Here is an 18,397-nt window from a genome sequence, read left to right as displayed (position 1 = left end):
GCCGGCCACGCCCCCGCCGCGCCCGCACACGTACTCGGGCCGCGGCTTCGCTCCGCCCGCCTCCCGGACGCCCTGCAACTTCCGCAGCTTCTCCACGGCGGGGCCTGGGTCCCCGCCGCCGCCGCCGCCGCCCCTCAGACGCTGCCGAACCCCTCGGCTCGCCATGGCAAGCGTCCGGTGAAGAGAGAGCTCAGCACGCTACGAAGTCTGCGAGCGCGCAGACATTGCTCGGCTGGGAAACGGTGTCCGCCGAGGGACAAAAGCTTTGACATGCGCAGAAAAGACTAAATTAGTATTACCGGACCAATTGGAGCAGAGGCCCCTAGCGGCGAAGAACTGGAGCTTGACACGTGGTTACTCCGTAGAGGCTTGTCCCTCCCACCTACTAGCTCTGGGCGTTCCTTCCTTCCATTAATTCGCTTCCTCCACTTCTCCGCGCTACACCTGTCAACAAGAACTGCCCCTCAGCTTCTCCATTTAAATGAAAGCAAGAATACGGAGTGTAGTGTACGGTTCAGTTACAGCTGCCTATCGAAGGGGAGGTCTCTAAAAGGTTACCTCAACACCTTGCCCTCTGGATCTTGGTGAGAATGACAGACAGCCAACAGCTCAATAACTGCTTCAAAAGACACACTGGTAAACCCAGAACATAGACTGCCAAGTGAAAGCTGAAATACTACGCAGCAAATTCAGCCAGACATCATCACTAGCATCACAACGACAGCATTATAGGAGGCATTTTACATATTGTTGTTAATTCTCAAAACTACCTTGTTTTTTATTGATAAGGAAACTAGGGTCCAAAGTTGCTTATCTAGTAAATGGAGCTACATTCCTACTGAGGATGGATTACAAACCCGTGCTACTCTCCCCACATCGAAAAAGCCCTTGGTTTGACAGGCGTTTTCACACAGGCAAACTCTCAGTGATCATTCACCTAATCCTAACACGCAGTCCTCCCCCCAATCACAGAGCTTCACCCACCTGTGGAACTCTGTACAGTAACTGGCCCAAGTTTATAGAAGAAGCACTGAACTTGACAAGATCCCAAAAGGTTATAATTTTACTTCCCAAGTACTAAAAATGGTGATTGGTCATATTACTCAGTTTCCATACGTAGTCCTTAGTTACCAAGTTCAAATATCCACCTTAAATAAAATTCACGAAACCATTTCCCTTTGATGAAAGCTAAGAAGACATAGAGTATGGCTTTGGGGTCAGAGAGACCCAAATGTGAACCCTACATCTGATACTTGTGAGTTTTGTGTCTGTAATAGTTTACTATAGGGGAAAAAAAACAGCAGCATCATAATTACAATACCAAATATAGAACACTTGCAATTTACAAGCTAACAAATGTTTAACTCCAAAAACCATTCCCATAAATTCAGTGAGAGGTAAAGAACGGAAAATATATTTATAAATATATTTAATGAGGCAGAATATCTGAAGTCAAAAGATGTTTTGTTTGTTGTTTTGGTCATCATTCAGGACCAAAATACTGTATTACTACAAGAGTCAAAACATTACAGTCCTTAAGTTTAAATGATAGTCATGGGTATCTTTAGGGTCAAGCAACACTCCTGGAGTCACATAGAAAAAGATCTTACACACAGGAGAGAGAGAGAGAGAGAGAGAGAGAGAGAGAGAGAGAGAGAGAGAGAGAGCAGGAGGGAGGGGGGATGGAGAGAGAGGACAGGAGGGAGGGGGAATGGAGAGAGAGGGCCTTCAGAAGGGAATACTGGTTACAAGCTTTTTTTCATCCACAAACAAAAGATCATATGTAGAAATACCTTTACTAAACTATCGAAGTATAACATGTAGTCGCTGCTGAATCTCTTTTCTAAACCGGGATTGCATTGATGCAGCCTGCTGCTTGCTGAGCGCCTTATCACAAGTCTGGTAGATCAATCTATAGCAGAGACTGACCTGTTCAGTCTTTGGATGCTGAAAACGACCAAGGAATTGTATGGAAATAATAGTTTCCTGAGATACTGCTCGGGCTACAGTGTGAAACTCTAGTTCATCAAATCCTTTCTTTTCATGTAACCAAAAACTAATATCATGGATATAGTGTGGAGGATACAGCGAATAGCTTTTGAAGCGTTCTATTTTCCTGGGGACAAAGTTTTTCAGGAAACGGTTATCAAAAGTCCACAATATTCTCCAATCAGAAATATCCCAGACAAGCATGGCTAATAAGTCCAAGTTTATAGATACAAACAGAAAACATTGGTCTTTATGTGTAATATTTGTAGCAGATGTGACAACAGACCCAATAATCAGATCTTTGGTACAACCTGGGCCAAAATTATGAGGCTTCACATGAATTATGTAATCCTCCCCATTCGGTTGAAGGACAAATTCCACTGATATGCTCATGTTGGCGCCTCCTGGCACTGTCTGAGTGAGGAGGTTATCTAGAATGCCTGTCAGGTGATCCAGCAGTGATTCAAGGTGGCTGCTCTTCATATTTTTATTAAATCCAAGAATAAATAAAGTCTCATGAAATGCTGGCACTGTGAAAGGCAAAATGTGGCACTTCCGAAAGACAGGTCCACTGAGAACGTGCAGGGAATCTGGGAGGAAGTCTGGTGCTTGAATGACAGTTTGACCATATACTAGAAGAGAAGGTCTAAGGCAGACCTTGGCCTGTCCATAGAGTCTGTCCTGAGCTGCTTCGTTGTCATCTCTTCTAGGACTCCCAGGAAGATTAAGTTCTGAAAATGACACGAGAGTGCCTTCCATATCTTGTGTTATTCCAGGAGTCAGGGACTCCGAATATGAGTTATCTTCATGGAGACTAATCCAAAAGACAGACAGCTTGTCACAGATCCCAGGAGGAAGAACACTGGTGCTCCCCTGAACCAACAAAGGGAAGGAACACTTCAGCCTTTTTAGAGGGAAAGCTCTGCCCAATTCATCAATGAGTTTCTCATTTATGGTTTTGATAGGATGGTGGGAAGGTGCTTCGAGGAACCCCCTGTTTAAACACACAAAGTAACTTTTCACTTAAAATAATAATTTAAGAATTAAAATTAAATTCTTAGAATTAAAACTGTTTGTGGTTATATAGAAAACAATTATCCTTAATTGATTCTGAAAAGAAACAATGAAATTATTTGTCATATGGGAAGATATCAAGTACAATTTTTTGGTTTGGTTTGGTTTTGCTGGCAATGTTGGGAGTAAATCCAAGGCCATGTGTATGCTAGGCAAGTTACTCTACCACTGAACTATTTCCTCAGTGCTGGAGAACCAGTGCATATTCCAGAATTCTAGCAGCCACTGTCCTACAATATATGAGCCTGACAAATATTCGCAGCATCAGCAGCATTAACAACTTATGTGCCATCCACTCAAAATATGGTCACCATTAAGACAATCATGGTACACCTAGAGACAGAAGGGACTTCCAACAAAATGAAAGATTACCTGTTCAACTTTCCTGCAAGTGCTTCTGGTTCTGTAAAGGAAAACCACTGGTCTCCCAGTCTGATTCTGAATGTTCTGGGCTGAGACCCTTCAAAGGGCAAGCTCTGGGTGAAGATATGGTTCAAAGCACCTTCCACATGAAAGGACTGAGCCTGACTCCTGGTTAAACAAATGAAAGCCACCATTAGTAAACAAAACAAGTATTTGTAGAAATGAAATTGGGACATTTGTAGGGGAAAGCTTTCTTTTGAATTTTTTTTAAATGCTTCATGGGAGAGATGAAAAAGAAGGTCTAGGCCTACTTATTACTTACCTATAGCCTGTACACTTGTATCCCGGCACAGCCTCACAGCTGAAGGGATGCACATCACTTAAAATGAACCCTCCTAGAGCTGCCATGGCAACCACTTGCCAACTGTTCTGCCACTCTCTCTGGGGTATATCAGCAGGAGTTCCACCTTGTCCTCTACACAGTGCCACATGGACTTCTCCTTCCTTTGCAAGAACATCTGCACAGCTTACAGAGGAAAAACACCAGGGATTTATCAGTAGCAAAACGAAGTGTCCATAGGAAGCAACAATATGCACCTGGTTTAGCTGTGAAATAATTAAAATTCGATTCTACCTGCAATGGTCTATCAAACCTCAGATATACAAAGTTTAGTTGTGCCCCATAACAGTGGTCAACTGGTTTGCCTCTGTGCTCTTCTTCCATGTCACAGAAAAGCCAATGTCCACAAAGTTCCTATATATAATTCACTTTTTGGGTGTTTTCTCTACATTAAAAAAATTTTTTTGACCACCTTCTGCCTATCAAAATCAGCCTTCTGTCTATCCAAATGTTCAGGGCTGGGTTATAGCTCCATGGTTAAAGCTCACACCTGAGAGCCTGGCTTTAATCACCACCACCAAAAATTAAATAAATCTATACTTCAACTACCTAAATACTGCCTTTGCTAAAGGTTTCTTGACAGCTCTAACCTAATAGAGGCCTCAATACCTCGTGGTTTGGTAAACTAGTGGAAAGCACTGTTTTAAATTCACAACCATTTTATGAAGCAGCTACTCTTTTTTTTAAAAAGGTCAATCTTTTAATATTTTATTATTTTTATTTCATAGATATGAGTGTATTGCCTGCATGTATGTAAATGCACCCGTGTTATGCAATGCCCATGGAGGTCAGAAGAGGGCATCAGATTCACCTGGAACTGGGGTTACAGATGGCTGTTAGCCACCATGTGGTGCTGGGAATCGAACCTAGGTCCTCTGCAAGAACAGCCAGCAATCTTAACCACTGAGCCATCTCTCTAGCCCCAAAGCAGCTACTCTTAGTATCCTCAGTTTATAGGTGGGGAAACAGTCTTAACTACTCAGTGGTGAGCCCAGATTTAAATCCATGCTCTTTAGTCATCAAACTACACTGGCTCTTACTGGGTGGCATTTTAAAAACCATCTTGGGGCTGATGAAATGGCTCACTTTGTAAAGATGCTTGTTACCAAGCCTGGCAGTCTAACTTCTATTCCCGGCTCCACAGTGGAAGGACAGAACTGACCGCAAGTTGTCCTCTGACCTCCACATCCATACCCATACTCCATCAATCAATCAATCAATCAATCAATCAATCAATCAATCAATCAATCAAAAGCTATACTTAAAAACAGTCTTGCCTTTTGCCTCACAAGAGTCTACTATTTGTTTTTGTCTTTTTTAAAACAGGGTCTCCCTGTAGCCCCAGCTGGCCTGGAACTCACTATGTAGACCAGGCTGGTCTTGAACTCACAGAGATCTGCCTGCCTCTGCCTCACAAGTGCTGGCACTACAGGTGTGCACCACCACACCCAGCTTCACTACTTGTACTTTAACATCCAGGGTTAGATGTCTCCCTTTGCAAGGAGACTGTGGGTTCCTCTTGTGCTTTTATGTTTTTTCCAAGCATGTCCTAACAACTTAGGCAAACCTGCCTTATTTCTCCAACTGCAGTGTTTACGTGCGACAACTAGGTTCTGGACATCTGAAAACACTCTTTGGAAGGGCTCTCCTTTCCTCACCTCTGGAAAAACTTGGCAAGCAGTTCCCTGTTCCTAGCTACTCCAGCTTTGCGTCCACAGTGCGGAAAATTGAAATAAATCCGATTAAACTCCCTGTCGTGTGGTTCAAAGGCATGTGCCAGTCGGGTGCAATCCACGCCGAAACGTACCTCCGAACCTGGCAAAGAAATTTGAAGGTGGGCAATACAGATTGGATGTCTTAAGATCTGGAAACTAGCAGGAGGAAAAACCAACAACCTGAACGGTGCAAACCAGCTCAGGTCTCGGCAGACAGCACTCTCCCCGGAGTGATGTAGGACAAGAGCACTCCCCACAGGAGTCACCCCCACGCCGGAGGGGCGGGGTCGCCGGAGGGGCGGGGGCGCCGGAGGGGCGGGGGCGCCGCCGGAGGGGCGGGGTCGCCGGAGGGGCGGGGTCGCCGGAGGGGCGGGGTTCGCTACCTCGCTGGCGCAGGCGCCGTAGGTTCTCCAGGGCTACCGGATCCCCAGCCAAGTCGGCTGGGTGCTGCAGGCTGGTGGCGATCAGACTAGCGCTGGAATCCAGGGTATCGCTCAGAGCGGCGGCGAAGGAGAAATTCCCTTCCCCGACCAACAGGAGGCGCCGAGGAGCCATAGCGTTCTCCGGCTCCCCGCGGGCGCTCTCTTTGGTGCGCGTTTATTACGTCACTTCCTTCGCCCTTGTCAGACTGCCCCTTCTCCACCTGACACTGGTAGATGACGCATCAATAGCGCGCCGTTGCCTTGACAAACCCGGTAGACACACCTAATGGCCGACCAGCGTGATTGTGAAATGGAACACCCATCTTGTCCCCTCGCCTTTGCACCCCTTGGAAGGATCGTTTGCTCTTTAGTCCAAGGACGGCCCTGAGCGTCCTGGCCACACCTGCTTGAGTTCACAGTCCCTGAGGGGGAGGAGAGTGTTGAGTGAAAGCCAGGTGGGGCTGAAGCTCTGGAGAGCCTGGACTCTGGTCCTGCGTGTTGTAGGCACAGACTGTTCTGAAATGGCTGCTTCCTCTTGTTTTAGCTGCTCAACACGTCTCCAGGTGCTTGTATAGCCTATTTTCAAGAATGCCTAATATGTGCCAGGGCATCTGTGAGGGCAGTTAGATGTATGAATATATAACTTTATATCTAGACATATGAATATGCCTGCTTGCGGTCTAATGGCAAATGTACACATTTGAAAACACAACTCTGCTGTAATGGGGTATGTACTCACCAAGTGAAAGAATTCAGGATGTTATTAATGAAGCACACAGGGGGAAAACTTACCAAAGTGTAAAGAAGCCCTGACGTGAGCCTGAGCTGAAAGCTAAAGAGAGGAGGGGTAGTTCATTTTATCTAGGTATAAAAGGTTGGAGCTGCAGAAGGAACAAAGTATACAAAAGTGTGGTGCAGAAACTGGTTAAGTTTGGCTGGCTGAAACAGTTTGGGGGGAGGATGGGCAGCAGGTGAGACTGGAGTTAAAAGCCAGGCCAGGTCATATGGCGTCATTTAACAGCCTAAGCCTTATGAGATTATAGAAAGCCACTAAGATTTAAAACAGGTTGATGACTCAATTTTTTTGTTTTGAAAAACTTTCCCATAAGAACAAGGTTGATGACGAGATCAGGAAACTAATGCAGGATACAGGCAAAAGCCAATGGTGATCTGAATTGTACTGAAGATGAAGAGTAGTGGACTGATTCAGAAATCAGAAAGACTTAGTGAATGCCAAAAGAAAAGCCAAAGATCAGCCCTGGGCTTCTGTCTCAACAACAGGGGTGGATGGTGAAGCCTGTCATCCTAGCTCTAGGGACAGCATCACCTCTCAACACTGGGCCTGCCAGGCTTTGTGGGTCCAGCTCTAGTTATCATGCTCTTTGGTGACATCAGCACATGCATGCATGTATCTTCACAAAGGCACATGATGTGAGGGCTGTCCTCACTGTCCATTCTTCATTGCTGCATTATTGACTTTGACTCTGCCTATAAAAAGGCAACTAGGTTGTGTCTCTCAAATTGTGGTGATGTATCTGTGGTGATCTGGAAAACTGACAAGATCGGGTCTGGTGACATCTTTCATAAACATGGAACAGTTTTATAGGGACTACAGTCACTCTCCTCTGAAATGTTCAAGCAAGTTCTTTTATTCACCATCAAGTTACTCGTCATTACAGGTATCACCTTGCTCCTAAGACCTGGGACCAGACTTATTTCATAACAACAACAACAAAGATTAGGCTTTTGACTCCTTCCCCAAATTATGAAACTCAGATATTGATCATCTGGTGCATAGAAAGGGAGAGGGTAAGCAAGAGGGTATTAAAAAAAAAACCTCAGATTCTGTCCTGAACGGGCATAGAATTCAGTAGATATTAAGTGTACATGAACTTATGTCAGAAAGATGTAAAGGAAAAGTTGTATGTAAGGTGAGAGAGAGAGAGTTAACTTATTTGAGCTAGGCCAAAAAAAGACGGAAATTATCATTAATCATTGATCGTGTTTAGTTATTAGACTCTCAATTCTCATTCTCTTTGTAGTAATACCGTTAGTCGGCCAAATCCTACATCTTGAAATTACCTGAACATTTAGCTAGTTCTTCATATGGTATTAGGGATATTGAAAGTTTTGTCTGCCCTTTGAAAGGATGGAGGGCAGTGACAATTGTTTTGTTTTTTAAAAATAAATAATTTATTGAGAATTTCATACATGCATATAAGGTGTTTTGATCAAATCCATGTCCACTCCCTCCCCTCTAACTCCTCCCATATCTCCCCATCACTTTTTTCTGATAACTTCATGTACTCTTCTTCTTTGATTAATTTATTTTTATGGGGCTTTTGGCTACTCTAACATTCCCCTCCTCTGAATAGGTAACCCTAAAATCTCCCAAATACTTTTCAACATTTTTGGCCTTTGGAATAGAGTATGTTGCTAAGAGGCCAAAGGACATTGTGACTTTTGGCCAAGAAACTGGCTACATTTCTTTGGGGTCTTTTTACCCTAACTGCCCAGCCAATTCCTACTTTCTATTCTTATTGCGCCATTCTCTAAGAAGTTACCCAAATTGCCAATAGGGAATCAAGATGCAGAGTTCTCTGGCTTTTTCTATCCTGAACAGGGGCTCAGGGTGAAGTAATTTGGGGGTACCCCTTCAGCAGGTCTATCTAAAAAACTCCCAAATTGCATAACTCTTAGCTATAAGGAGAAAAGAAATCCCTTGACTGGTGAATAGGGAATGTGAAAGAGAAGTAAAAGCAAGAGTAGTTGACATTACAAATTCTAGACAGGGAACCAGAAAAAAGTCAGAACAGGGCAAATTTCAAATGTTCGTACCAGAGTCCCCTGAAATTTCTTGACGAGAGCTTCCAAAAGCATCCCTTTATTGGGTTCCTCCTCATTTTTCTTTTGTCTTCCAAGGTTGGACTCTAAAGTGATGGATTCAGTATCTGCTTTCAGGTATTTTGATAGCTGTTGGAGTGGTTAGAATCAGTGTCAGTTTCCTCTCAAAGTCTTCTAGGTATGGGGAGAAAACAAATTTATCCATCGTTTTAGAACAGTAGCTGGTTGTCTCCCTTAGCTACAGGTGGGCACTACAGTATTGGAGACCAAGATTTGAAGTCTTACATCTGAACAGCACTTTCTGATTAGGAACAAAATCATCAATGATAAATAATTGTCTAAATAACTTTATATAGACTTAAGCCTAATGCCTGGGAAGTATAATCCCTTGAACTCTTAAAGAAATAGACTGATTACTTTTTGGTTACACTTTCCTTTTGGGTGTTTAAAAAATTGCCCAAATAAGCCGGGCGTGGTGGCACATGCCTGTAGTCCTAGCACTTGGGAAGCAGAGGCAGGCAGATCTCTGTGAGTTCAAGGCCAGCCTGGTCTACATAGTGAGTTCCAGGACAGCTGGGGCTACAGGGAGACCCTGCTTCAAAAAGACAAGAAAAACAAAAAATTGCCCAAATAAATCAATTTATTTTTACACTTAAGGTCGTTTGAGGATCTGTTCCTTAGGGGTCACATGGGCTTGGGAGGCGTTCCTGAATCCTTTCTTTTACCAGTTCCATCTATGTGAAGATAAGTCAAAGGTCCTGCTCAACCATGGCTGGCTTCATTTGGAAGCATGAATGAGATGTTTCCTCTGAGTTGATCCTCCTCTTTATAGACTGGACACTCGTTCAAGTCCATCTGGTGGAGTCTCCATGGCCTCCCTGAACAAGAGGACAGGTGACTCACCACAGTTACAGGACATTTTGAGAGATGTTCTGTGGTCCCCTGGAACTTAGTTGACCTTGGAGGACAAATGGCAAAAACTGTCCTTTAAGTCCCTCTGACCACATTAGTGTAGGCCTCAAAGTATGGCTGTTAAACATCCAATAAAGCTCCACCAGTCTGGTACTTTTAATTATCATGTGCTATGTAGATAAGGCTTGGATAAAAAACCAAATATTCTCAGATAAACCTTGACTAGATATATAATTTGTTTCTTAAACTAGTTGACCATAGAAATTTTAAGATTATGTGTATATTATTTTTGTCTCATCCTTTATATATCATAACAAACTTACATAGACCTCCATCACTTGTTTAGGCTTTCTCATTTTTTCTATTTTGGAAAATATCTCCATTACCATATCATTTTAACATCTTTTATGTTTTCATTTTCTTTTTTAAAAAAATAATTATGAGACATAATAGCATTAATAAATTTTCTGTCTTTTCCTGGGGATGCTAAGCGATGCTTATTCCCTTTTAAGGTTCTAATGTCAAGCCAATGTTTGATTAAAGTTTTACTGGGGAACCAATGAATTTATTGAACTTACCGAGATAACAGGGGTTGCTGACCTGAGGGTATGCGCACTGGAAAGCCTTTACCCAGCATGAGTGGGCAGTGGCATTTGTATAGTCACCCAATACTGCTGATTGAGAGGTTAGGTCAATGGATATATAGACCTGAAGAGGAAGAAACAAAACAACATAAATTATATTTGGAGAAAGCCTAGAGAATTAGTAAGGTATGCTTCTGTTAATTCTTTGCCCAATACGCAGAGGTAGAAAAGGATGATTTTTCTGCTCTTTGCTTTCATCAGTAAGCTTTTCTGTTCTTGCCCTTTTCCAGAGACAGAACCTTATCTGTTTCCTAAGAAACCCACATTATGGAAGCCTTATTTATGCAGATGGTCGTGGTGAAGTGCGGACGGATTGGAACAATCTATCCAAGTTTTTTCAGTATGGGTGGAGATGCACCACTAATGAGAATTCATATTCAAACTGTACACTGATGGGCAACTGGAACCAGGAAAGATACGACCTCAAAAATATTGTTAAACCTAAACCTTTACCTTCCCAGGTAATCTCACTTTCTCTTCTGCTGTTTCTTTTTCTTAGAAAAAATGCTAGTGGCCATGTAAGAGGTTCAGTGTGACTAGAGGAGATCAGTCTTCAGCTGGAGCACCTTATCCCACTTGACTATCAAGTGAATATTGCCTGTAAATGATCACATGATAGGTAGATCTCTTTTTCTCTTGATTTGTTTGTATTTCACCTGTTAATCTACAGAAAGAATGTCTTCTGACCCAGGATGTCTTCTCCTCTGGGCTTGTCATCAACCTGAGCCTTGCCTTTAACTCTCTCCCAAACATCCAATGGCTAGGAAAGGGTGATGTAGACTAATAACATATTGACCCCTAGCCTATCTCACATGACAGAGTACATTAGAATTCATGTTATGTTGTTCCTTATTTCCTGATATTAGCTATAGGTGCTTGGATTCTTAATTTATTAATTTTTCTTTTCAGTATGGACACTACTTTGAAACAACATATGCTACAAGCTATAACAGCAAAAAGCCACTTTCAACTCATAGTAGGTGGACTAGTTTATTTCTTACAGCCTCAGAACCTAACTCAGTTCCTGGTAGATAGAAGGAACTCAAAAGCAAAATGAATGTGTAAACAAGCGGACAGTTTCTCTCTTCTCAATTTTGACAAGAAATAAGAATGAGCTCAGTTACTAAAACTCCTGCTGACTGTTTCCATGTGTCTTTCCTTCCCTCAGGATTTAAGCATGAGCCTCACTGGTTCCCCGGACATCAGCCTGAGCTGGAGCCTCCTCAACACAAATGCACAGAAAAGTCAACTTATATAAATAGCTATTCAAAGCCTCAAGCCAGGCATCTTTCTGTGTGTATCTGTGATCCAAATGTGGACCAATTTCAGGGTCCAGGAATCTAAGAGAGGAAAAGAAGCTTCATTTTTCTGGAACAGAATGCACAAAGCACATTCTAAGCAGAACTCAAACTTAGCTCACTGAGGCATGATTTCTTTCTAAATAAATAAAGCAGAAGACACATACAGAAAAGCCTCTCTTTTGTTTATTCTAGCCGAGAGTTAAATATCAATTTTAAATTAATTATATATTCTTGGTTCTAATTAGAGGTGTTCTAGAGACATTAGAAGCAACCTTTTGGAACTGGAGAGATGGCACAGTGGTTAAGAGCACTGATTGCTCTTGCAGACGGCCTGCATTCAATTCCCAGAACACATATAGTGGCTAACAACCATCTGTAACTCCAGTTATAGGGAATCTGACGCTTTCTTCTGACCTCTGCAAGCACTGCATGACATGGTACACCTTCCTTTATGCAGGCAATATACTTACACATAAAATATAATTTTAAACTCTTCCACAGACATGGTGACACACACCTTTAATCTCAGCACTTGGGAGGCAGAGGCAGATAGATTGTTGGGGACTCCTGCTGTTTTGGGTTGTAGTCTTTCCATGTCCAGATAGCCGCATGCCGGCTCGGCACGAATGGAAGGACTCCTCAGCAGGGCGCCCCCCTGCTCTCTTCCTGACTCATCTTTGAAGTAGCTGTCACAGATACATGGCCTCTGGCATAGGAACTGCCAGGTTTTCCTGTGTGATAATCAGGCAATGTCTGGCAGCCTGGTGGAAGCCCACCACCACATGTAAATGGGGCATCCTAAAAGCACCTATCAACTAAGGCTTTTGCCACTGCCCCCACAGTATAAATATCCTGGTTTCCCCTTAATAAATCGGAGTTGCGTCGGAAGCTGTGTCTGAAGCTGTATCATTGAATCCTGCATCTCTCCAGAGGGGGCTGTCCCTTCGTAAACAACGACTCACGAAGACCCTGCTTTCACCTTTCCGTACCTCCCCTGGTGACCCGGCGGCTGACGGATCTCGAACCCAGAGGGAGTGCCCGGTAGATTGGAACAGAACCCGCCTGGAGATGCAGCGATCAGTAAAGTTGCCAGCATCCAGTAGTCTTGGAGAGCCTCAGCAACACGGTGCGCGGGACCCGCCCCAGTGGCGCGGGAGAGACAGGCGCCAGCCAGCAGCTGGCGTTCCGAGAAACCCGCGCGCCCGTAATAGATTGCTGTTAACTAGAGGCCAACTTGGTCTACATAGTTCCAGGCCGGCCAGGGCTACATAGTGAGACCCTGTGTCAAAAAGTAAAAAAGGAAAGAAGAAAAGGGTAGGAGAAAGGAAAGGACAGCAGTAGGTAGGAAGGTGTAGGTCGAAGCCTAGCTTGGTGACTCACACCTTTATCAAAACACTCTGGAGGCTGAGGCAGGAGGACTGCTGGGAGTTTGAGACCATTAGAGCCTATATAGTGAATTCCAGGCCAGCCTAGATGACAGTGAAAGCCTGTCTTTAAAAAAACTGTGTCTTTCAAATACATAAACAGTCTTGTCTGCTTTTTATCAGTGGCAAAACTAGAAAATCCAGCACAGTTTACTTGTTATGTTTTGCTAGGTGCTATCTGAATATAAGCTTGGTAGATATAGTCATAGAGTGATTATATTGTGACTGTACTCAATACCCCCTAATAAGGACTATGAAAAGAAATACCACTTTCTTATTATTACAGAGAATTTAAAGTGTAAACAAAGGTAGATAGATAGCTCAATGACCTGCATTGGCTACTATGCACCATCAGTGAAATGGCCAATCTATTTTCGGTTTGATTTGTTTTTTTGTTTTGTTGTGTTGTGTTTTGGTTTGTTTTGGACACATGGTCTCCCTGCAGACCCAAATGGCCTGGAACTTACTATGTAGACCAGGCTGGCCTCAGTCTCACAGTGATCCACCTGCCTGTCTCCTGAGTGCTGGGATTAAAGGTGTGCACCACCATATTCAGCTGCTTTCTCTTTTGAGTTTATTTTGGAGCATATCTCAGAAATACAGTTTTGTCTATAATGATTTCTGTTTAAATCTAAAAATAGGGGATTTCAAAAAGAAGAGACAAAAAGAGTTGCTAACTCCTTCATAAATATCACTCAGGAAATCTGTTGATCAAACAAAACTGAGCATATTAACCCTGCTAGACCAAGGGAGAACAACCTGATCCAGGGTGTTGGTAATGGTTCAAAATGATGTAGTCAGCTACTGGTTTAAAACAGATCTTGTAAAGCGGGGAACAGGTAGGTACTGAAATTGTGACTAGCTAAGGGTTGGTGAATAATAGGGAGGCAGCAGTCTTAATTTTAATAGGTTTAAACTTCATTTCCCCTTTTCTGCCTTGTTCAAGAGGACAATTGCTAGATATATCTAGACCTGTGTAGTATATTGTCTTCTAAAACTCAATTCAAAAACTTTGTTACCTCCCAGACTGTCTCTTTGAGACCTACAGATTAGAGCGTGTATCACTGGCATATCACCAAGTCGTGCTATCTGTTAGTGTCCTGGGACACTAAAGAATAAATCAGCTAATCCCTGTGCTATGAAAAAGTAAATTCTAGTAGAATGGTTGTCATTTTAGGATGCTAACTTTTGGGATAGTTTAACAGGAATAGAGAGCCAGAGCAGAATTCTGTACATGGATTTTAGTAGCAGACTTGTTGAATTCTCTTCCTTAGTAGTTCATTCCTTTATGGTTGTTTTGGCAGATGATTATGTCTTTTGCTAATAATGACAGTTTCATCTCCACCTAATGTGGCATTGGTAACAACACCTAATGTGGCATTGGTCTAATGTGGTGTTGTCAGAAACTTTAGTGCTCTGTTAAATATTAAGGGTGATAGTGGGCATCCTCACCTTGCTCAGGATATGAAAAGGAATGTATTTCAATTTTCTTCAGTAAGCATAATATTTGGAGCAGACTTGTTATATGTACTATTTATTAATTTACGGAAGCTCCCTTTCTTTCTTGTGAAGAAATCTGTTTCTTGTTTATTCCTTTGACCCACAATGCCCCTAAAACTATCTGTGAGAGGGGGCTGGAGAGATGGCTCAGCAGTTAAGAACACTGGCTGTTCTTGCAGAAGACCCATGTTTGAATCCCAGCACCCACATGGTGGCTAACAGCTGTCTGTAACTCCAGCTTCCAGGGGATCTGGCAGCCTCTTCTGTCCTCTGCAGGCATTGCACAACATGAATGCACTTACCTGCATGCAGACAATACACACATACACATAAAATAAAAATAATAAAATAATAAAAAACTGTGCAAGTAGTTTTCTCAAATCTAGTGGGTCCTTCAGTGACCGTGTTATTTGACCTTTATATTCTGAACTCTATCCTGTGCTCGATTAGCCACTCTTCCCTCTTGAGCCTCATCCCCTTGGTTCTACGACACTGTGGCAAACAGTTTTCTCCCAATTCTCTGGTTAATTCTAGCTCTCTTTTATGAGCTGATCTTCCTATGCCAACCCCTTAAGTTTTCTGGTAAACCCTTCCTCTTTGTCCTTTTGCCCTCTTTTTACTGATCCTAGGTAACACTGTCAACTCCCGCACCTCTCAATACTGCTTACATACTTCCAAATTTCTTTAATTTTTTATTACATTTATTTATTTTGTGTGTATGTGTGTGCACAAGTATAGAGGTCAGTGGACAACTTTCGAAAGTCGGTTCATTCCTCCACCATGTGGATCTTGGGGATCAAACAAGCTTCTATGAAAAATATATGGAAGTTCCTCAAAAAGTTAAATGTAGACCTGCCATATGACCAGCAATTCCACTCTCCCCCAAAGAACTGAAAACAGTTATGTTCTAAAGTTATATATTCATAGCAGAAATCTTATACTATCCAAAGAATAGAAGCACTCTAAAATCCAGCTACTAATGAAGGATAGAAAGTATGGTGTTCCAAAAAATATTCAAAACAAAACAAAACAAAAACGGGGCTGGAGAAATGGCTCAGCGGTTAAGAACACTGGCTGTTCTTGCAGAAGACCCGGGTTTGAATCCCAGTACCCACATGGCAGCTAACAACTGTCTGTAACTCCAGTTCCAAGGGATCCTACACCCTCTTCTGACCTCCTTGGGCATTGCACGACACAGGTGCACTTACCTACATGCAGGCAATACACACATATTAGGAAATATCCAAATTAGGCAAATCAGTGCAAATGGAAGGTAAACACAGGTTGCCTAGGGCTGAGGGTTAAGGTATTGAAGACCAATGACTAAGGAGTATAAAATTTTGAGTAGTGAAATCTAAAATTGACTCTCAGGATAATGTACAGTTCTGTGAATATATTAAAGATGATATATTTTTTTAAAAGACGATAAAAAGTTTGAGCAAGCAAATGAAATAGTATGTGAATAGTATCTCAATGCTACTGTTTTAAAAAAAATCAGTAAGAGACTGAGAAGATAGCTTATTCAGTAAAGTGCTCGATGCACCAAGTTTGGTTCCCAGTATTTATTTTGTATTTTTTAAATTTTTTGGTCTTTTTTCAGACAGGATCTCCCTGTAGCCCCAGCTGGCCTGGAACTCACAGTGTAGACCAGGCTGGCCTTGAACTCAAAGAGATCCACCTGCCTCTGCCTCCCCAGTGCTGGGATTAAAGTTGTGAGCCACCAAGCCCAGTTTGGTTCCCAGTATTTAAAAAAACTGGTTACAGCAACATGCACTAGAGAGGAGGAGGAGAAAGAGAATCCCTTGGGCTTGCTAGCCAGCCAAATCTGTGAGGCTTCAGATTCAGTGAGAGATGCTATCTCAAAAACAAAGGTAGGGAGAAGGGCTGGAGAGATGCCTCAGCAGTTAGGAGTGTTTACTGTTCTTGAAGAGAGCCTTGCTTTATCTCCCAACACCAACACGGCAGCTCACTACCATCTGTAACTCCAGTTTCAGGGAATTCAATGCCCTTTCTGGTTTCCATAGGCACCAAGCAAGCAAGAGTTTGCATACACATATGTATAAGCAAAGACCCATACACATAAACTAAACTTTAAAAAAAAACGGAATGCCAGGTGGGGTGGTACAGGCCTTTAATCCCAGCACTAAGGAAGCAGAGGCAGGCAGATCTCTGTGAGATCAAGGCTAGCCTGGTCTACATAGTGGGTTCCAGGTGGACTGGGGCTAGGGAGACCCTGTCAAAAAAATAAAGATGGAATGTTTAAAAAAAAATAAGGTAGAGGCTGGGGAGATGACACAATGCATAAAGCATTTGTCGCACAAGCATGAAGATGTGAGTTCAAATACCCAGAACCCATGTAAAGCCAAACACAGTAGCACATGTGTCTGTTACCTCAGAGGTCCTTAAGGGAAATGGAAGGCAGAGACAGGAGAATCCCCAGAAGCTAGAAGGCTAGCTAGCCTGACACAGTGGGAAAAAATGAAATGGAAAGCAAGAGCAACTCCTGAGGTTGACTTCTGATCATCACACTTGCATCATGGCATATACATCCCCATGTTCACACAGACACAAGATAAAAATAAGGTGGAGAGTGATTTCAAAAGACACATAGTGTTGACCTCTTGTTTATACATATGCATGCACACATGTGCATGTGCAATTGCATACATGAACATGAACACACACATGCACAGAGACAAAAAGTAAAGTCAATAACCAGCTCCAAGATTTCTTCTGTAGGTATTCATAGAGTCCCAAGAGAAGATATTCTGAATGTATCTCCTTTCTCTTCTCTCTCTCTCCCTTGCTCTTCTCTCTCTCTCTCTCTCTCTCTCTCTCCCTCTCTGCTCCTGTATATCCCTTTCATCTCAACTTTTTCTTAGTGTACTGTTTTCATTTTTTTCAGTGTTGGGGAAGGAAACTAGGGCATCGTACATGTTAAACAAGAACTCTTAGCACTGAACTAGCCCCTAGCCATTCTTTTCTTAGTTTAAACATCGTTTCTATAGATAAATACAGATTAGAGATGCATGCACTAACATCTAAGTGTTATTAGCAAAAAAACGAGTCTCTGCAAGAAACAGTATATTTTAAAATGAAATGGAAATCTTTTTTAAAGGTTAAAAACTCATTCAATTTTATGTCTTACAGGGTTTATACTGAGTTAAATAACTGTATTAATTCAACTGTGAACCTAAAAATTTTATAGCCACTTTTGAAAGAGATGTATCTTTGCTCTGGAAATTGTTATTTGAATATGTTAAAGCTGTAATGAAATGCTTCTCCTAAAATTTTTTAAAAATAATAAAAAATGGTTTCTAGAAGCATTTCAAGCGGATCACTTTACTTTCCCTTTTGTCACAATTGGGTCATATCGCTTTCATGACAAGCTACAGAGGAAGGGAAATTCTCTGCTTTATTTGGACTACCTGTGGCTGAAACTTAGTGTCTCTTACCTGGCACATTTGACCAGGAAGAGTATAGTGGATATTGAAACAAACCTGAGGTGCCGTTAGCAAGATTGAAAGGGAATAATAGCATCCTTATGTGGCCAACAGTATTGGCTACATAGTGACAAAAATTGGCTATAAATTTGGAGAAAAGTCATTTCTGAGTAGGTTTAGAACATTTCAGATTATTAGGGAGTTGTTTTTAAAGAGAAAGTACTTTGAACCTGTATAGATTTGGAACTTACATGATCCTAGCTCCATTCTTCTGTGACATGGAAAACTTAAGCAACTGTTTGCTATAGGATATTTCAAAAACACATTTATTTCCCAAATGATATGCTTTGTGAAGCAATGCTCTCA

General features: G+C 42.3%; 3 protein-coding genes across 5 annotated transcripts in view; 1 reads left to right on the top strand and 2 right to left on the bottom strand.

Moving 5' to 3' along the window:
- Alg9 (ALG9 alpha-1,2-mannosyltransferase) overlaps nucleotides 1-275 on the bottom strand; it is a 101,471-nt gene extending 101,196 nt beyond the window's left edge. For both annotated transcript variants that reach the window (XM_008832797.3, XM_008832798.3), the window contains exon 1: nucleotides 35-275. In XM_008832797.3, coding sequence (XP_008831019.1) covers nucleotides 35-165 — 131 coding nt within the window. In that variant the 5' untranslated portion in view covers nucleotides 166-275. The remainder of the gene's footprint in view (nucleotides 1-34) is intronic.
- Nucleotides 276-1,442: 1,167 nt separating this feature from the next.
- On the bottom strand, nucleotides 1,443-6,124 carry Fdxacb1 (ferredoxin-fold anticodon binding domain containing 1). The gene is made up of 5 exons (XM_008832796.3): nucleotides 5,925-6,124; nucleotides 5,485-5,641; nucleotides 3,749-3,952; nucleotides 3,436-3,594; nucleotides 1,443-2,983 (listed from the first exon to the last, which is right to left on the bottom strand). The coding sequence occupies exons 1-5, from the start codon at nucleotides 6,094-6,096 to the stop codon at nucleotides 1,804-1,806; spliced, it is 1,872 nt and encodes a 623-aa protein (XP_008831018.1). The 5' UTR covers nucleotides 6,097-6,124; the 3' UTR covers nucleotides 1,443-1,803.
- Nucleotides 6,125-6,172: 48 nt separating this feature from the next.
- Nucleotides 6,173-11,829, top strand: CUNH11orf1 (chromosome unknown C11orf1 homolog). 2 transcript variants are annotated; one of them, XM_029563404.1, is made up of 4 exons: nucleotides 6,173-6,526; nucleotides 10,594-10,824; nucleotides 11,273-11,339; nucleotides 11,532-11,829. In XM_029563404.1, the coding sequence occupies exons 1-4, from the start codon at nucleotides 6,485-6,487 to the stop codon at nucleotides 11,705-11,707; spliced, it is 516 nt and encodes a 171-aa protein (XP_029419264.1). In that variant the 5' UTR covers nucleotides 6,173-6,484; the 3' UTR covers nucleotides 11,708-11,829. The 2 variants fall into 2 exon arrangements, with proteins under 2 accessions (XP_029419264.1, XP_017653572.1); XM_017798083.2 differs by lacking the exon at nucleotides 6,173-6,526 and adding an exon at nucleotides 6,837-7,642.
- Nucleotides 11,830-18,397: the final 6,568 nt, after the last annotated feature.

This window comes from Nannospalax galili, unplaced genomic scaffold, assembly GCF_000622305.1.
Source record: "Nannospalax galili isolate Female #2095 unplaced genomic scaffold, S.galili_v1.0 scaffold335, whole genome shotgun sequence".
Taxonomy (NCBI): Eukaryota; Metazoa; Chordata; class Mammalia; order Rodentia; family Spalacidae; genus Nannospalax; species Nannospalax galili.
This window is presented reverse-complemented; position numbering and strand designations above follow the sequence as displayed.

Excerpts from the sequence above, each read along its gene's own strand:
- Fdxacb1 (XM_008832796.3), bottom strand. The coding sequence starts at position 6,096 with ATGGCTCCTCGGCGCCTCCTGTTGGTCGGGGAAGGGAATTTCTCCTTC. Across the intron at positions 5,642-5,924 it reads ACGGCGCCTGCGCCAGCGAG|GTTCGGAGGTACGTTTCGGC; the intron begins GTAGCGAACCCC and ends TTTCTTTGCCAG. Across the intron at positions 3,953-5,484 it reads CTTGCCAAGTTTTTCCAGAG|CTGTGCAGATGTTCTTGCAA; the intron begins GTGAGGAAAGGA and ends TTCCTCTGTAAG.
- CUNH11orf1 (XM_017798083.2), top strand. The coding sequence starts at position 7,553 with ATGGAACAGTTTTATAGGGACTACAGTCACTCTCCTCTGAAATGTTCA. Across the intron at positions 7,643-10,593 it reads CAAGTTACTCGTCATTACAG|AGACAGAACCTTATCTGTTT; the intron begins GTATCACCTTGC and ends GCCCTTTTCCAG. Across the intron at positions 11,340-11,531 it reads AAAGCCACTTTCAACTCATA|GATTTAAGCATGAGCCTCAC; the intron begins GTAGGTGGACTA and ends TCCTTCCCTCAG.